This window comes from Ranitomeya variabilis, chromosome 2 (assembly GCF_051348905.1).
Source record: "Ranitomeya variabilis isolate aRanVar5 chromosome 2, aRanVar5.hap1, whole genome shotgun sequence".
In the NCBI taxonomy this organism is placed as follows: Eukaryota; Metazoa; Chordata; class Amphibia; order Anura; family Dendrobatidae; genus Ranitomeya; species Ranitomeya variabilis.
This window is the reverse complement of record NC_135233.1, coordinates 739,039,775-739,054,331: the sequence shown is the minus strand read 5'-3', so window position 1 is coordinate 739,054,331 and position 14,557 is coordinate 739,039,775. Positions and strand designations below refer to the sequence as shown.

General features: G+C 41.7%; 1 protein-coding gene across 3 annotated transcripts in view; it reads right to left on the bottom strand.

Moving 5' to 3' along the window:
* The window catches only part of ATG5 (autophagy related 5), a 294,450-nt gene that overhangs the window by 273,771 nt on the left and 6,122 nt on the right, over positions 1 to 14,557 (bottom strand). For all 3 annotated transcript variants that reach the window (XM_077289635.1, XM_077289634.1, XM_077289636.1), the window contains exons 3-4: positions 11,642 to 11,769; positions 654 to 732 (exon numbers count right to left, since the gene is read on the bottom strand). In XM_077289635.1, coding sequence (XP_077145750.1) covers positions 654 to 732; positions 11,642 to 11,769 — 207 coding nt within the window. The remainder of the gene's footprint in view (positions 1 to 653; positions 733 to 11,641; positions 11,770 to 14,557) is intronic.

Sequence of the window (14,557 nt, the reverse complement as noted above, 5' to 3'; positions counted from 1 at the left end):
CATCATGGTTTGGGCCTGCTTTTCTTCAGCAGGGACAATTTCTAGTCCTTTTATTCCCACAAGGTATAAACCGCTTACAGTGCCTATTTAAGATGTTCTTAAACATTTCCCGTTTATTATCTGTATTCTTATTTCTGAGGACATTGTCCCAGTCAACCAGATTAAGGGCAACTCTAAGCTGGTCAAACTTTGCCTTCCTAAAGGTCAGTGTTTGTGTGACTCCCTGACAAGTTCGCCCTAGCGAAAGACAAGTAAAACTGTACAATATTGTAGTCACTATTTCCTAGACGCCCGACGACCTGCAGATTTGTTATTCTGTCAGGTCCATTAGATAGTATTAAGTCCAAACGTGCTGCTCCTCTGGTTGGATTCTGCACCAATTGTGAAAGATAACCAAGAAAAATTATTAGCAGAAACCTGTTGCATTTATGGGTTTTGCAGTTCTCTGCTTCCCAGTTAATATCCGGGTAGTTAAAGTCCCCATAACAAGGACCCCCTAAAACCAGGTCAAGAATTTTACAGTCCTGGACAACCTCTAAGTGTATGAACATACAAAATTGGTAAGAGAAATATAGGTGTATGATATAATCATACATAATGGCAGTGAATCTTTTTATTAAAACATTCCTTAAACAAGAGCATTATCAACATACCTTGAAGTGGACAGTGATGCTCCAAGGTAGAGATGTGTTTGATGCATGCTGATCAAAAAGTAAGCCAATTGGGTAATGCCTTAAAAACAAAAACAAAACACAATTAGACCAAAAATGCAAACAAAAAAATCTATTTCGAAAAGGATCAAATACTTTCTTAAAATATTCTTAGGAGAAACTCTTCTATAGACACTTTACATGCAGCCTCTTTTTTGTAGTAAACAAATAGATTATTTACACATACGGGAAAATAGAAACTCTGAATATAAAATGGAGGGTGACAATGTAGAAGGATAGAGGTCCACATAATAGATGAAACTGTGCTAGCAGTTCTGCTTCCCCAGTCTATTAGCTGATATTTACATCTTGCATTGCTGAAGATCAGTCTGGAGGCTGAGATTACACATGCAGGCCCCATTATATGAGAGTGTCCAGAGTAAAAGGTCATTCTACAGTTATAGGAAGAGCTCCAGAATAAAAGCATTGTAGCAGCGAGAGTACTATTTTACTTAATGGTATGGTTATGAAGCGCTTGAAGCATTAGCCATTTTATGCCCAACGTATGCGAAGGTCACACTTGTCATCTGTCAGATCTTTTGGGGTGTGTACAGCTGTTCAACATATAGTTAGGTGTATTGTTGTGGCACATTTGCGGAAGATACAGCCAAAACATTGTATGAATAGACTAATAAAGAGGTCATGATAAAATGTGAATATATTTTTTGTAACTGGTAAACAGCATAATCTTGATAAGCTAATATTACTACTAATATAAGCAGATTAAGAAGAACACTAATGTAAAAGATTCGATCTATTTTGTGTAGATCACAATATTGGAAAACTATTTATCAGTTATTTTATAAAAAAATTAAAAAAAAAAACAGCACACGGTGCTGTACATGATATCAGACCATCATGTGAGGCTCACAAAGATGAAAAGGCAAATGCGCCATCTTGTGGAGATTAGGATCAGTGCTGTAAATGACTGCTTACTAGTTAAGTTCTATACTTAAAAGGGATGGTCTGGTGAAAATAAGTTATCACCTCTCCGCAGAGTGTGTACTCTGCCTCTGTCCTACTCATTCCCTATGGGGCTGCCAAGCACTGCACTAGGCATTTTATGGCACCCCATAGAGAATGAACGCATCAGCAGTTGGGTAACGAACCTACCTACATTTTGTAAAAGGAATAAAAGGTCCAGGATCTCCCAATTGGTGTGGGTCCTAATGGTGGGACACCAACCAATCAGCAAGTTATCGCCTATCCTCAGGACAACTTGTTTTAACTGGACAATCTCATACATGAGCCAATAATTGACCAAATTAGTATTCATCAAAATATCCACGTCTGATGTTTGGCTGATTTGTTGGCCAATTTGTGGCATGTTTACACAGACGAAACATTTATTCATGGCTGACAATCATTTATGCAAACCAAAAGATCATTGCAGTTAGCGACATCTCCCAAGGTAGAGAGAGAAATACTTACAACAATATGCACATGTTAGAAAGACTGACCAATATTATTAAAGACAGCACTCATCATATTATATAGCACTGTGTACTTACAATTGCTCATTTTACCTTACTACCCAGCAGATAGTTCTCTTTTCCATTAGGTCTACGATATCATGTCATTATAAACAGGCAAGTTGAATCCTTCTAAGATCTATATAGAAACAAGAGATCAATTTTCCCTCTGAGTCATAGATCACTGCAAAAGTCACTGGGGGGGTGTGAAGGGGACAGCTGGGTCAGGAGTTAAAGAGAGGAATGATTTTTACAGGGACAAAAAACTTCCTGCTTCAACATAAGAAACATTAGCTGGGCGAAAGGCAAAATGAGCAATTGTAAGTACAGTGCTATATATATATATATATATATATATATATATATATATATATATATATATATATATATAATATGATGATTGTAATATATCAAAGGGAATGATAACTGATGGGAGTGCTCCTTTAATGTTCTCTCCACCATCGAAGTTTGTATCGGTCTGTGCTGTGTATATAAAAGAAAAAAAAAGCGCATTTACATAAGCTCCGGTAAATCTGATTTATCAAACTGCCCACATAAGACAATCAAAAGTAATGGAGCTTTTTTTAGTAATTTACTAGTTTAGGCTCCCACCAATTTTTATAATAATTGTTTGACCCTTATTATGTAAAAGAAAAAAAATTTTAAATTGTTTTATTTCTTGTACGACCTATATATTCCATATAGCTAGTATTGTGACTGGACAGTTTGGTTCAGGTATCTAAACAATCTATGACACTGGAATTGCAGATTGTCAGAGGAGTGGGTGCCCTGAGCAGGAATCCCCCATAAGTCAGAGGCAATAAATTGCTTCGCTCACTCAGACCAGTCACTTCAATGGGCACTGAGAAATATTACATCTCTGCCAAAGAGAAAATAGTCAGGCAGATCTGCTGTAACCCTTAACCCCTTAGTGACCAAGCCAGCTTTTTGAAATCTGACAAGTGTCACTTTATGTGGTAATAACTCTGGACCGCTTTAACATATCCCATTCATTTTGTGAATGTTTTTTCGTGGCATATTGTACTTCATGACAATGGTAAATTTATGTCGATATTTTATGCATTTATAAAAATGAGAAATTTTACAATTTTTTTTTTTTTTTTAACTGGCAATTATTAAACTTTGAATGATTATCCCTTTAATCCAGATAGTCATATCACACAAAAACATTAACATTCCCCTCATGTCTGCATTACATCAGCACCATTTGTAAAATGTTTTATTTTGGTAGCATTTTAGAAGGTTTAAAAATGTAGCAGCAATTTTTCATTTTTTTCAATGAAATTTACAAAATGTATTTTTTTAGGGACCTATTAAGTTTGGAATTATGTTTGGGGGGTCCTACACATTGGAAACCCCCAAAAGTGATACCATTTTAAAAACAGCACCCCTGCTGTCAGGTAGTTTATTAACTCTTCAGATGCTTTTTCAGGAATTAAAGCAAAATGACATAACAGGAATGAAGACATTTATTTTTATCAAAATGTTGATAACTTCTGAACAGGCCGCTATAGCTGGCAGACTCTAAGGCTGTTATTTGGCAATGAATTGACATGGCAAACATCAGGACCACACATCAAGATCTCAGGGTGCCAATGGGGTTAAAGAGAGGGCCCCCACACTCTGTAAACCATCTAGATGCTGTTGTCTTTATTTACAGCAGCATTTAGGCTACTTTCACATTACCGTTTTTGGGAATCCGTCACAATGCGTCGTTTTGGGAAAAAAACGTATGCTGCAAATTTTCCAGCAGGATGCGTTTTTTTTCCCATAGACTTGTATTGTCGACGGATAGCGACGTATGGCTACACCTTCCGTCCGTCGTACACCGATTGCGTCGGGTTTTCGCAGACCGTCATCTTAGAAAAACGTTCAAGGGAATGTTTTTCTGTACGTCGCACCCAGTGTTTCAGACTGCGCATGCCCAGCAGGAAATATCGCTCTCACGATCTTCCCTCACCCTGCAGTCTGACGGAAATGTGAAAGCACACACTTCCATCGGTACGGTGCCGACGCTTCGTGACGGCCCCGTACCGATGGAAATGTGAAAGAAGCCTTAAGGGGTTAAATTACTATAGCCGGTACCAACACGAATCATGGCTGATGCAGCAAGTTGTCAGCTATATTGTACAGCTTACAGCTACACGATTTTCACCCATGGGGAGATACTAGTCTCTCATCGCAGGTCTGTAAAAAGACGTATTGGTGGTCACTAAGGGGTTAATATATGCTGCATATACAGTAGCATCATATTATTGCTTTGATTCCCATTATCCAATCACTTCAATTGAAGAGATTTCCAATGAAAATGTTAATCACCTATCTCCATCCCTGCATTGGAGATGCAATAATACATTTATTACCTACCCTGTGTATTTAGAGGCAAAACGCCTTACACAGTGACAGCACTGTCCACAACGGCTAACATGTTTGTACCATATATTTCCAACCTAAGTTCCAGATCCACGGTTGTCACAAGACCTCCTACCTTGTTTTCCTCTTCTCATCAACCCACCACCTCCAAGACTTCTCCCATGCATCTATGTTCTAGAAACATGATACCCCAAAATGTTCTGCAACCCTCAAACCTTGCCTTTTCAAAAAAGCTCACAACTATAAAAACTACAATGGTATATGAGCAGCTTCTACCGTCGGTGGTCTCCTCCCTTCTTATGTAGTTTGCAAGTCCTCTTTCTCAGTCTTTTAAATGGATGGCAGATGGACTATTACAATCGATGGCTCTTTTCACATGTTATTTTGCATCAGTGTGATGTATTATTATTAGTTATTATTATAGCACCATTTATTCCATGGCGTTTTACATGTGAGGAGGGGTATACATAATAAAAACAGGTACAATAATCTTAAACAATACAAGTCACAGCTGGTACAGGAGGAGGGAGGACCCTGCCCGCGAGGGCTCACAATCTACAAGGGATGGGTGAGGATACAGTAGGTGAGGATAGAGCTGGTCGTGCAGTGGTTTGGTCGATCGGTGATTACTGCAGGTTGTAGGCTTGCCGGAAGAGGTGGGTCTTCAGGTTCTTTTTGACGGTTTCGATGGTAGGCGAGAGTCTGATGTGTTGTGGTAGAAAGTTCCAGAGTAGGGGTGATACGCGAGAGAAATCTTGTACGCGATTGTGGGAAGAGGAGATAAGAGGTGAGTAGAGAAGGAGATCTTGTGAGGATCGGCGGTTGCGTGCAGGTAAGTACCGGGAGACGAGGTCACAGATGTATGGAGGACACAGGTTGTGGATGGCCTTATATCTCATGGTTAGGCTTTTGTACTGGAGTCTCTGGGTAATGGGGAGCCAGTGAAAGGATTGACAGAGGGGAGAAGCCGGGGAATAGCATGAATGTTTAAAAGACAAACTTGTGAACAAGACCTTACTCTAAATTGCAAAAGTTCACAAAGCTATACTGAGATAGAGATAGGACCGTCACAGATGGCTTCTGTTCTGACTCATGTGGCTTCAGTAGGTATTAAAATGACCCTTCACCCTGACACTGAAAAGTGACTATACGTTCGTTATGAGTAGATACCCTACTCAGTGCTTTCCATTTGACTCCTAAGCCGCCTAGATGGGCATTATAGTCCTCCATCGCAGATTGTCACTGTGTTGGATAGGGTGTAGCGGTAAGTCTGAACCCCACCTCCAGAGCATAGGAAAGGCAGTGACAGTGTGCTTCTGACCTACCACTGTACTCCCTACGATACCGTTGATGTAGGTTGACCAGAACCCTAGTTTCATAGGAGGAAACTGTGGGAAGAAAATGGGAATCACGTAGGAGTAATTTACACGACAAATGAATCATCAGGGTGGAAACTTGCTGCTATAAGGGCTCTTGCTGTGGAAGACACCAGGATACACCTGATGCAGTAGTAAAGAAAGTTAAGACAAAAAAAAAAAATGTAAAGCTTGAACTAGGAAATTGCTATTTTTCTCTCTACAGACAACATATTTTGACATCAAATCACATCTTAATAGAATGAAACAATCAGCAATTATTCAGATATTTTCCTGTTCTACCTGTGAAAAACAGCAAGTGACTATACAGCTGAGCGCGCCATTTCTGAAGGATCACAGATTGATGTCATTGCATTTCTTTATGCAGCAAAGTTCCCAACAACTTGCTGTAATGTATGTAGGCAGTTTTTGTTACTTGGCAGGTGAGGTTTGTTGCCTATGGTGGAAGGTGGCAGGGCATGGCCCTACCCCCATCAACAAATATATGTAACCCAATTAGCCTAGCTAACACTGGTTTATCTTGCCTGTTTTTTTAAAGGGTGGGAGATACTATGATGCTTTTTATAAATTGGCATGGAGAAGGACGAAGGAGCTTACCACGCTGGTCACAGCCAAACCAAATGGGGAAAGATTCCGTTTTTTGATTTACAAAAGAATCTCAGATGTCCGTAGGATGTAATATATGACAGCCTCGTTAAATGCTAAAATAGAGCTTTTCAAGACAATATGGGCTCCTTGGGACTACTTTTGGGCCCAATATAATGACTGATTTGTTGAGAATACTCAATCTATATACCAGACCCCTATTTGTTTCTGTCCTTTGTCTGTTCCTATTGAATATGATGTATAATGGGCCTATATGTGGCTACATATAACGGATATGTTTGTATGTCTGTATTAACATGGAGAGTCTATGGTTATTGGTGTCTTGCCTTTAACCCCTTCCAGACATGCACCTTACATATACTGCAGTTGTCAATCAGGTGTTATACAGCTGGCACCTGCCTCTGACTGCAGAGATTGGTGCTTGAGAGCTAGTTCAGATCACTGCTATTTAACCCCTTCACCCCCAAGGGTGGTTTGCAGATTAATGACCGGGCCAATTTTTAAAATTCTGACCACTGTCCCTTTATGAGGTTATAACTCTGGAACGCTTCAACGGATCCTGGCGATTCTGACACTGTTTTCTCGTGACATATTGTACTTCATGATAGTTGTAAAATTTCTTCGATAAAACTTGCGTTTATTTGTGAAAAAAATGGAAATTTGGCGAAAATTTTGAAAATTTTGCAATTTTCCAACTTTGAATTTTTATGCCCTTAAATCACAGAGATATGTCACACAAAATACTTAATAGGTAACATTTCCCACATGTCTACTTTACATCAGCACAATTTAGGAACCAAAATTTTTTATTGTTAGGGAGTTATAAGGGTTAAAAGTTGACCAGCAATTTCTCATTTTTACAACACCATTTTTTTTTTTAGGGACCACATCTCATTTGAAGTCATTTTGAGGGGTCTATATGACAGAAAAAACCCAAGTGTGACACCATTCTAAAAACTGAACCCCTCAAGGTGCTCAAAACCACATTCAAGAAATTGATTAACCCTTCAGGCGTTTCACAGGAATTTTTAAATAAAAATTAACATTTAACTTTTTTTCACACAAAATTTACAGCTCCAATTTGTTTTATTTTACTAAGGGTAACAGGAGAAAATGGACCCGAAAAGTTGTTGTACAATTTGTGCTGAGTACGCTGATACCCCATATGTGGGGGTAAACCACTGTTTGGGCGCATGGCAGAGCTCGGAAGCGAAGGAGCGCCATTTGACATTTCAATGCAAAATTTACAGGAATTGAGATGGGACGCCATGTTGCGTTTGGAGAGCCCCTGATGTGCCTAAACATTGAAACCCCCCACAAGTGACACCATTTTGGAAAGTAGACCCCTTAAGGAACTTATCTAGATGTGTTGTGAGCACTTTGACCCACCAAGTGCTTCACAGAAGTTTATAATGCAGAGCCGTAAAAATAAAAAATCATATTTTTTCACAAAAATGATCTTTTTGCCCCCAATTTTTTATTTTCCAAAGGGTAAGAGAAGAAATTGGACCCCAAAAGTTGTTGTGCAGTTTGTCCTGAGTACGCCGATACCCCATATGTGGGGGTAAACGACTGTTTGGGCGCATGGCAGAGCTCGGAAGGGAAGGAGCGCCATTTGACTTTTCAATGCAAAATTGACTGGAATTAAGATGGGACGCCATGTCGCGTTTGGAGAGCCCCTGATGCCTAAACATTAAACCCCCCCACAAGTGACACCATATTGGAAAGTAGACCTCCCAAGAAACTTATCTAGATGTGTTGTGAGAACTTTGAACCCCCAAGTGTTTTCCACAAAAATGATTTTTTTAGCCCCCAGTTTAGTATTTTCCCAAGGGTAAAAGGAGAAATTGGACCCCAAAAGTTGTTGTCCAATTTGTACTGAGTATGCTGATACCCCATATGTGGGAGGGAACCACTGTTTGGGCGCATGGCAGAGCTCGGAAGGGAAGGAGCGCCATTTGGAATGCAGACTTAGATGGATTGGTCTGCAGGCATCACGTTGCATTTGCAGAGCCCCTGATGTACCCAAACAGTAGAAACCCCCCACAAGTGACCCCATATTGGAAACTAGACCTCCCAAGGAACTTATCTAGATGTGTTGTGAGAACTTTGAACCCCCCAAGTGTTTCACTACAGTTTACAACGCAGAGCCGTGAAAATAAAAAATCCTTTTTTTTCCCACAAAAATGATTTTTAGCCCCCCAAATTTATATTTTCCCAAGGGTAACAAGAGAACTTGGACCCCAAAAGTTGTTGTCCAATTTGTCCCGACTACGCTGATGCCCCATATGTTGGGGTAAACCCCTGTTTGGGCGCACGGGAGAGCTCGGAAGGGAAGGAGCACTGTTTTACTTTTTCAATGCAGAATTAGCTGGAATTGAGATCGGACGCCATGTCACGTTTGGAGCGCCCCTGATGTGCCTAAACAGTGGAAACTCCCCAATTCTAACTGAAACCCTAATCCAAACACACCCCTAGCCCTAATCCCAACGGTAACCCTAACCACACCCCTAACCCTGACACACCCCTAACTAATCCCAACCCTAATCCCAACCGTAAATGTAATCCAAACCCTAACCCTATCTTTAGCCCCAACCCTAACCCTATCTTTAGCCCCAACCCTAACCCTAACTTTAGCCCCAACCCTAACCCTAGCCCTAACCCTAGCCCTAACCCTAGCCCTAACCCTAGCCCTAGCGGGAAAATGGAAATACATTTTTTTTAATTTTATTATTTTTCCCTAACTAAGGGGGTGATGAAGGGGGTTTGATTTACTTTTATAGCATTTTTTATAGCAGATTTTTATGATTGGCAGCCGTCACACACTAAAAGACGCTTTTTATAGCAAAAAAGTCTTTGCGTCTCCACATTTTGAGACCTATAATTTTTCCATATTTTGGTCCACAGAGTCATGTGAGGTCTTGTTTTTTGCGGGACGAGTTGACGTTTTTAATGGTAACATTTTCGGACACGTGAGTTTTTGATCGCTTTTTATTCCGATTTTTGTGAGGCAGAATGACCAAAAACCAGCTATTCATGAATTTCTTTTGTCCGTGACCGCTCCTGGCACATAGTGCCGGATGTCAGCTGTGATAATCAGCTGACACCCGGCAGCGATCGGCCGCGCTCCCCCCGTGAGCGCCGCCGATCGCGCTGGACGTACTATCCCGTCTGTGGTCATACGGGCCCACCCCACCTCGACGGGATAGTACGTCCAATGTCAGAAAGGGGTTAACTACTTAAATGCCACTGTCAATCTCTAATGGTGGCAGGTAAGTCTCTTATAGCACTCTTTGACCCCTGCAATATGATTGGATTTCTTTATCAGAATCACTGATAAGGGTATGAGCACAAAGAGTGCCTAGGGCAGAAAGAACTGAATCCATACCTGGCTGTACAAAGTCTGTTGCACAGCCCCATTCACTCAAGAAGAACTGAGTGCAGTTTTTGGGAGAAACCATGGCCAATGAGCCAGCAGAAAAGGTGAAAGCACCTTGCCTCCTTTGCTCCCAAAGATCAAGCCACTGCCGATCATAAAGACATGGGGGATATGCCATAAAATTACAAGATGGGCATACATCTTAATACTCATACATCTACCTTTCCCATTTATGATAAGCGTACAAAACAAATGTATTTAAAATTATTAAAGTGTAATCGAGTTCTTGTCTTACAAAAATGTAATCAGGGTGTACAAATGACTGAACACGGGATAGTGAAAGCAGTAAAAATAATTTCTGAAACTCCTGATCTGTCTTTCTGACTAAGAACGGCTCTTAACACTGACAGTTAGACAATGTTCTAAAGAAAATGAACTTTCACAGTTTAATGACAAAATGAAAGTCATATCTAGACTGAAATCACAAAATAACAGCAAGCTTTCAATCAGAAGAAATAAAGAAAATACTAGGCAGATATTTGGACAAGGTTTTGAACAATGTCCTTTTATGGCAAGCTTAATAATTGGGGCGGTGGGATCATTAATAAGGTTGGTCTGTCACAGTCACACTGTTACAAAGGGGGTCACTTATATCTGCAAGTTGTGCTGTCACTTGGTGGTCTCACCAGATTTCTGTTTAGTAAAATATTGTAGTGAGTAACCAATATTATAATTTTGGCATGTTGGACTCAAATATGCCTAATCCTCGTTTCCTGCCAACTCCCATAAAACGGCATGGAGACCCCGATTCCAATACTGTGTCACCAACTGGACTGCGATGTTATTTTAATAAAATCAGGGTTTTATCTCTACAGTTGGCCTTGTGCCCCCTGGTCATCCCACCCACACCACTAGTTAGCAGCTTTCTGTATACACTGTGCATAGGAAGAAAGCAGCCAATCAGTGATGTGGGCGGCGTTATACAGAGCTCAGAATTCAGAGTACTGGTAGATCAGCAGCAGATAAAATAGTGATTTTATCAAAATGACAGCATCCAGACCAGCAAGTGACATCGCCGGTATCGGGGTCTAGGCCCCTACGTCATGCTGATAGCAAAAACCTGCTGTCTGATTCCATTTGAGATTCCTAAACATCCCAATGGAAAAAGAGGTTCAACACTAACACCACCATCATGGAGCAAGGGGAACTCAAGACAAAATGGCCAATTTTGACCACAATGAATTACAACCATTTTCTTGAGACGAGCAGTCATTTAGACCAATGACTGACTTATAACAGATATTTGTTGTTTTTTTTCACAACACCAGTCAGGCATGAAGCTTTTTTCATGCCGATGATGAGCCCTGGCTGCAGTATCAGCTGAAAATATCCAAACTTGGCCAATGCAGTCTGAGAAGAGTTTTGAGCCGTCAAAGATAAACTGTTCGTTTGCCGGACTCCAGTGGCAGTGAGTTATGTACAATGAAAAAGTCTTCCACAGATCGATCCCTCTCCCCCCACAGCAGAGAGTTGTGAAGCAAGCACTGACCTGCCCTTATTATATCACTTGGGTCAGAAACTACAATTCCTATATTTTAACTTGGAACACACTTCCTAATATATTGTAAGAAACATTTTCAGCAAGCAACTTACAAGATCTCCTATTCAATCTTATTAAACGAACAATGCCTTCACACAACTCACCATTTTAGAGGAATGCCTTCAAATTCAAACCAAATCTCGCCTATGTCTTCTGTCCTCAGGACTTTCTGAAAATGTTTCTTCACTTTATCAGTTACCAGGGTCAGGTAGCTCACACGAGGTAGAAGCAGCTGGAAAAAAAATATTTTTACCTGAATTGTATGATATTTGCTGAACTTTTATTCACTCTTTTTTAAAAGAAAAAAAAAAATACTTCTTGTAAATGTAAGGCTCTATTCACATATGGACCCGAAACGTCAATAAGAGTCACAATGCAGGTGCGAACACAGCCTAATTAAAAGATATATACAACTAAGGCTTCTTTCACAATAGCGTCGTACTCGGCCCGTCGCAGTGCGTCGGGCCGACGTACCGACGCTAGCAGTGAATGCGCCGCACAACGGGGGCAGCGGATGCATTTTTCCAGCGCATCCGCCGCCCCATTGTGAGGTGCGGGGAGGTGGGGGCGGAGTTCCGGCCGCACATGCGCGGTCGGAAATGGCGGTCCGTTGGCAGCAAAAAACGTTACATGTAACATTTTTTGCAGCCGACGGTCCGCCACAACACGGCGCAACCGTCGCACGACGGTTGCGACGTGTGGCAAAGCGTCGCAATGCGTCGCTAATGTTAGTCAATGGTGAAAAAACGCATCCTGCAAGCACTTTTGCAGGATGCGTTTTTTCAACCAAACGACGCATAGTGACGTACAGTGCACGACGCTAGTGTGAAAGTAGCCTTAAACATTAAAAAAAACAATTCACTGCCTCATTACTCATTATCATAAAGTCCCAGAAACTTTAGATGGCTGTTGGCAGAACGAAGGTTTGGTGGGCTAGATATTTCACCCAACTCTCCCTCACACAGGAGCCAACCAAATACTCCTGAGTTCTCTATGAGGACTTCTACTTCTTGTTAAAGACCTTAAAAACTAGCACTAAATAAAAGCACAGATCTCTGGAGCAATACGGAAAATTAAAAAAATGCCATCAAAGCAGGGGGAATTAAAAAAAAAACCAACAACAACAAGAACTAGCCTGAGGAAGCACTGTGCTGCATACTATACATTTTTGCTAGCGGTGAGCAAACCCAGAAGTTCGGTGTTCGTACCGGATACTTATTGTCCGGTGCTAAACTGTGAACATGGACTTCCATTAGAAGAACGTATTAATAAACAAGAATTTAATACACTGAAAAATTTCTATTTGATTCATGCCAGTTCAAGAGTGAAAAGCATTCAGCTTTCTGGACATAAGCAGATGAAATTTATTGTGCCTCAAGACATTACAAGCACAGTTCCAGCCATTGTTGTGAGAGCGGGATTGTTTTCTGGTAAATACAGATTAAAAAGCCAGATGTACTGTATAACTGCATTGTGTCCAAATGCACAAAAACAACGAGTGACCTTGTATTTAACAGCTTGATCTGCTAAGAGGAGGCAGCTTTTATAAAGCACGGTCATTTTAATGCCATCCAGTTATGTCCACTCTGTTATACTATTACAGAAGAAAAGGGCTAAAACTACATTATTGCTAAATATCTATATATATAAGAGGCATCGTGATTACTCACTAATCCCGCCCCCTGCACAGTAGCTCCACCCCCAACCACATTACCACACACCATCCCGCCCCCCCACATTACCACACACAATCCCGCCCCCCAACACATCACCGCACATAATCCTGCCCCCAACACATCACCACACATAATCCCGCCCCCAACACACCACCACACATAATCCCGCCCCCAACACATCACCACACATAATCCCGCCCACCACATCACCACACATACTCCCGCCCACCACATTACCACACAATCCCACCCCCACCACCACACACAATCCCGCCCCCCACCACATCACCACACATAATCCCGCCCCCCACATTACAACACATAATCCCGCCCCCACCACATCACCACACATAATCCCGCCCCCACATCACCACACATAATCCCACCCCCACCACATTACCACACATTATCCCGCCCCCCACCATGTTACCACACATAATCCCGCCCCCCACCACATTACCACACATAATCCCGCCCCCCACATTACCACATCACCACACATAATCCCACCCCCCACCACATCACCACACATAATCCCGCCTCCCACCATATTACCACACATAATCCCGCAACCCTCCCACATTACCACACCAGGCTGCATCCCCACACATTACCACACGAGGCTCCATCCCCCCACATTACCACACGAGGCTGCATCCCACACATTACCACACGAGGCTCCATCCCCCCACATTACCACACGAGGCTGCATCCCCACACATTACCATACGAGGCTTCGTCCCCACACATTACCACACGAGGCTCCGTCCCTCCACATTACCACATGAGGCTCCATCCCCACACATTACCACACAAGGCTCCGTCCTCACACATTACCACACGAGGTTTCGTCCTCACATTACCACACGAGGCTCTGTCCCCACACATTACCATACAAGGCTCAGTCCCTCCACATTACCACGAGGCTCCGTCCCCAAACATTACCACATGAGGCTCCGTCCCCAAACATTACCACATGAGGCTCCGTCCCCAAACATTACCACATGAGGCTCCGTCCCCAAACATTACCACACGAGGCTCTGTCCCCACACATTACCACACGAATCCAGTTTGTTTGTTTTGATTTTACACTGTGAATAAAATGTATTATTAGTATTATTCAGATTTTTAATTATTACTATTGTTATTAACTTCATTTTAAGTTAATTTACCACCTGCGTAAGCGCTATTGAATGTTGTCATTATTTACTTTAGTTTAATCACCAGCAGCGTTAATTATATAGCAATGAGCGTGCCGAGCGTTAGCTGGCTGGAAACAGCTAGTTTCCAATACACTGCAAACATTTAGGCTCTGTTCACTCTTGTGTCATGGTTTCCATCGTA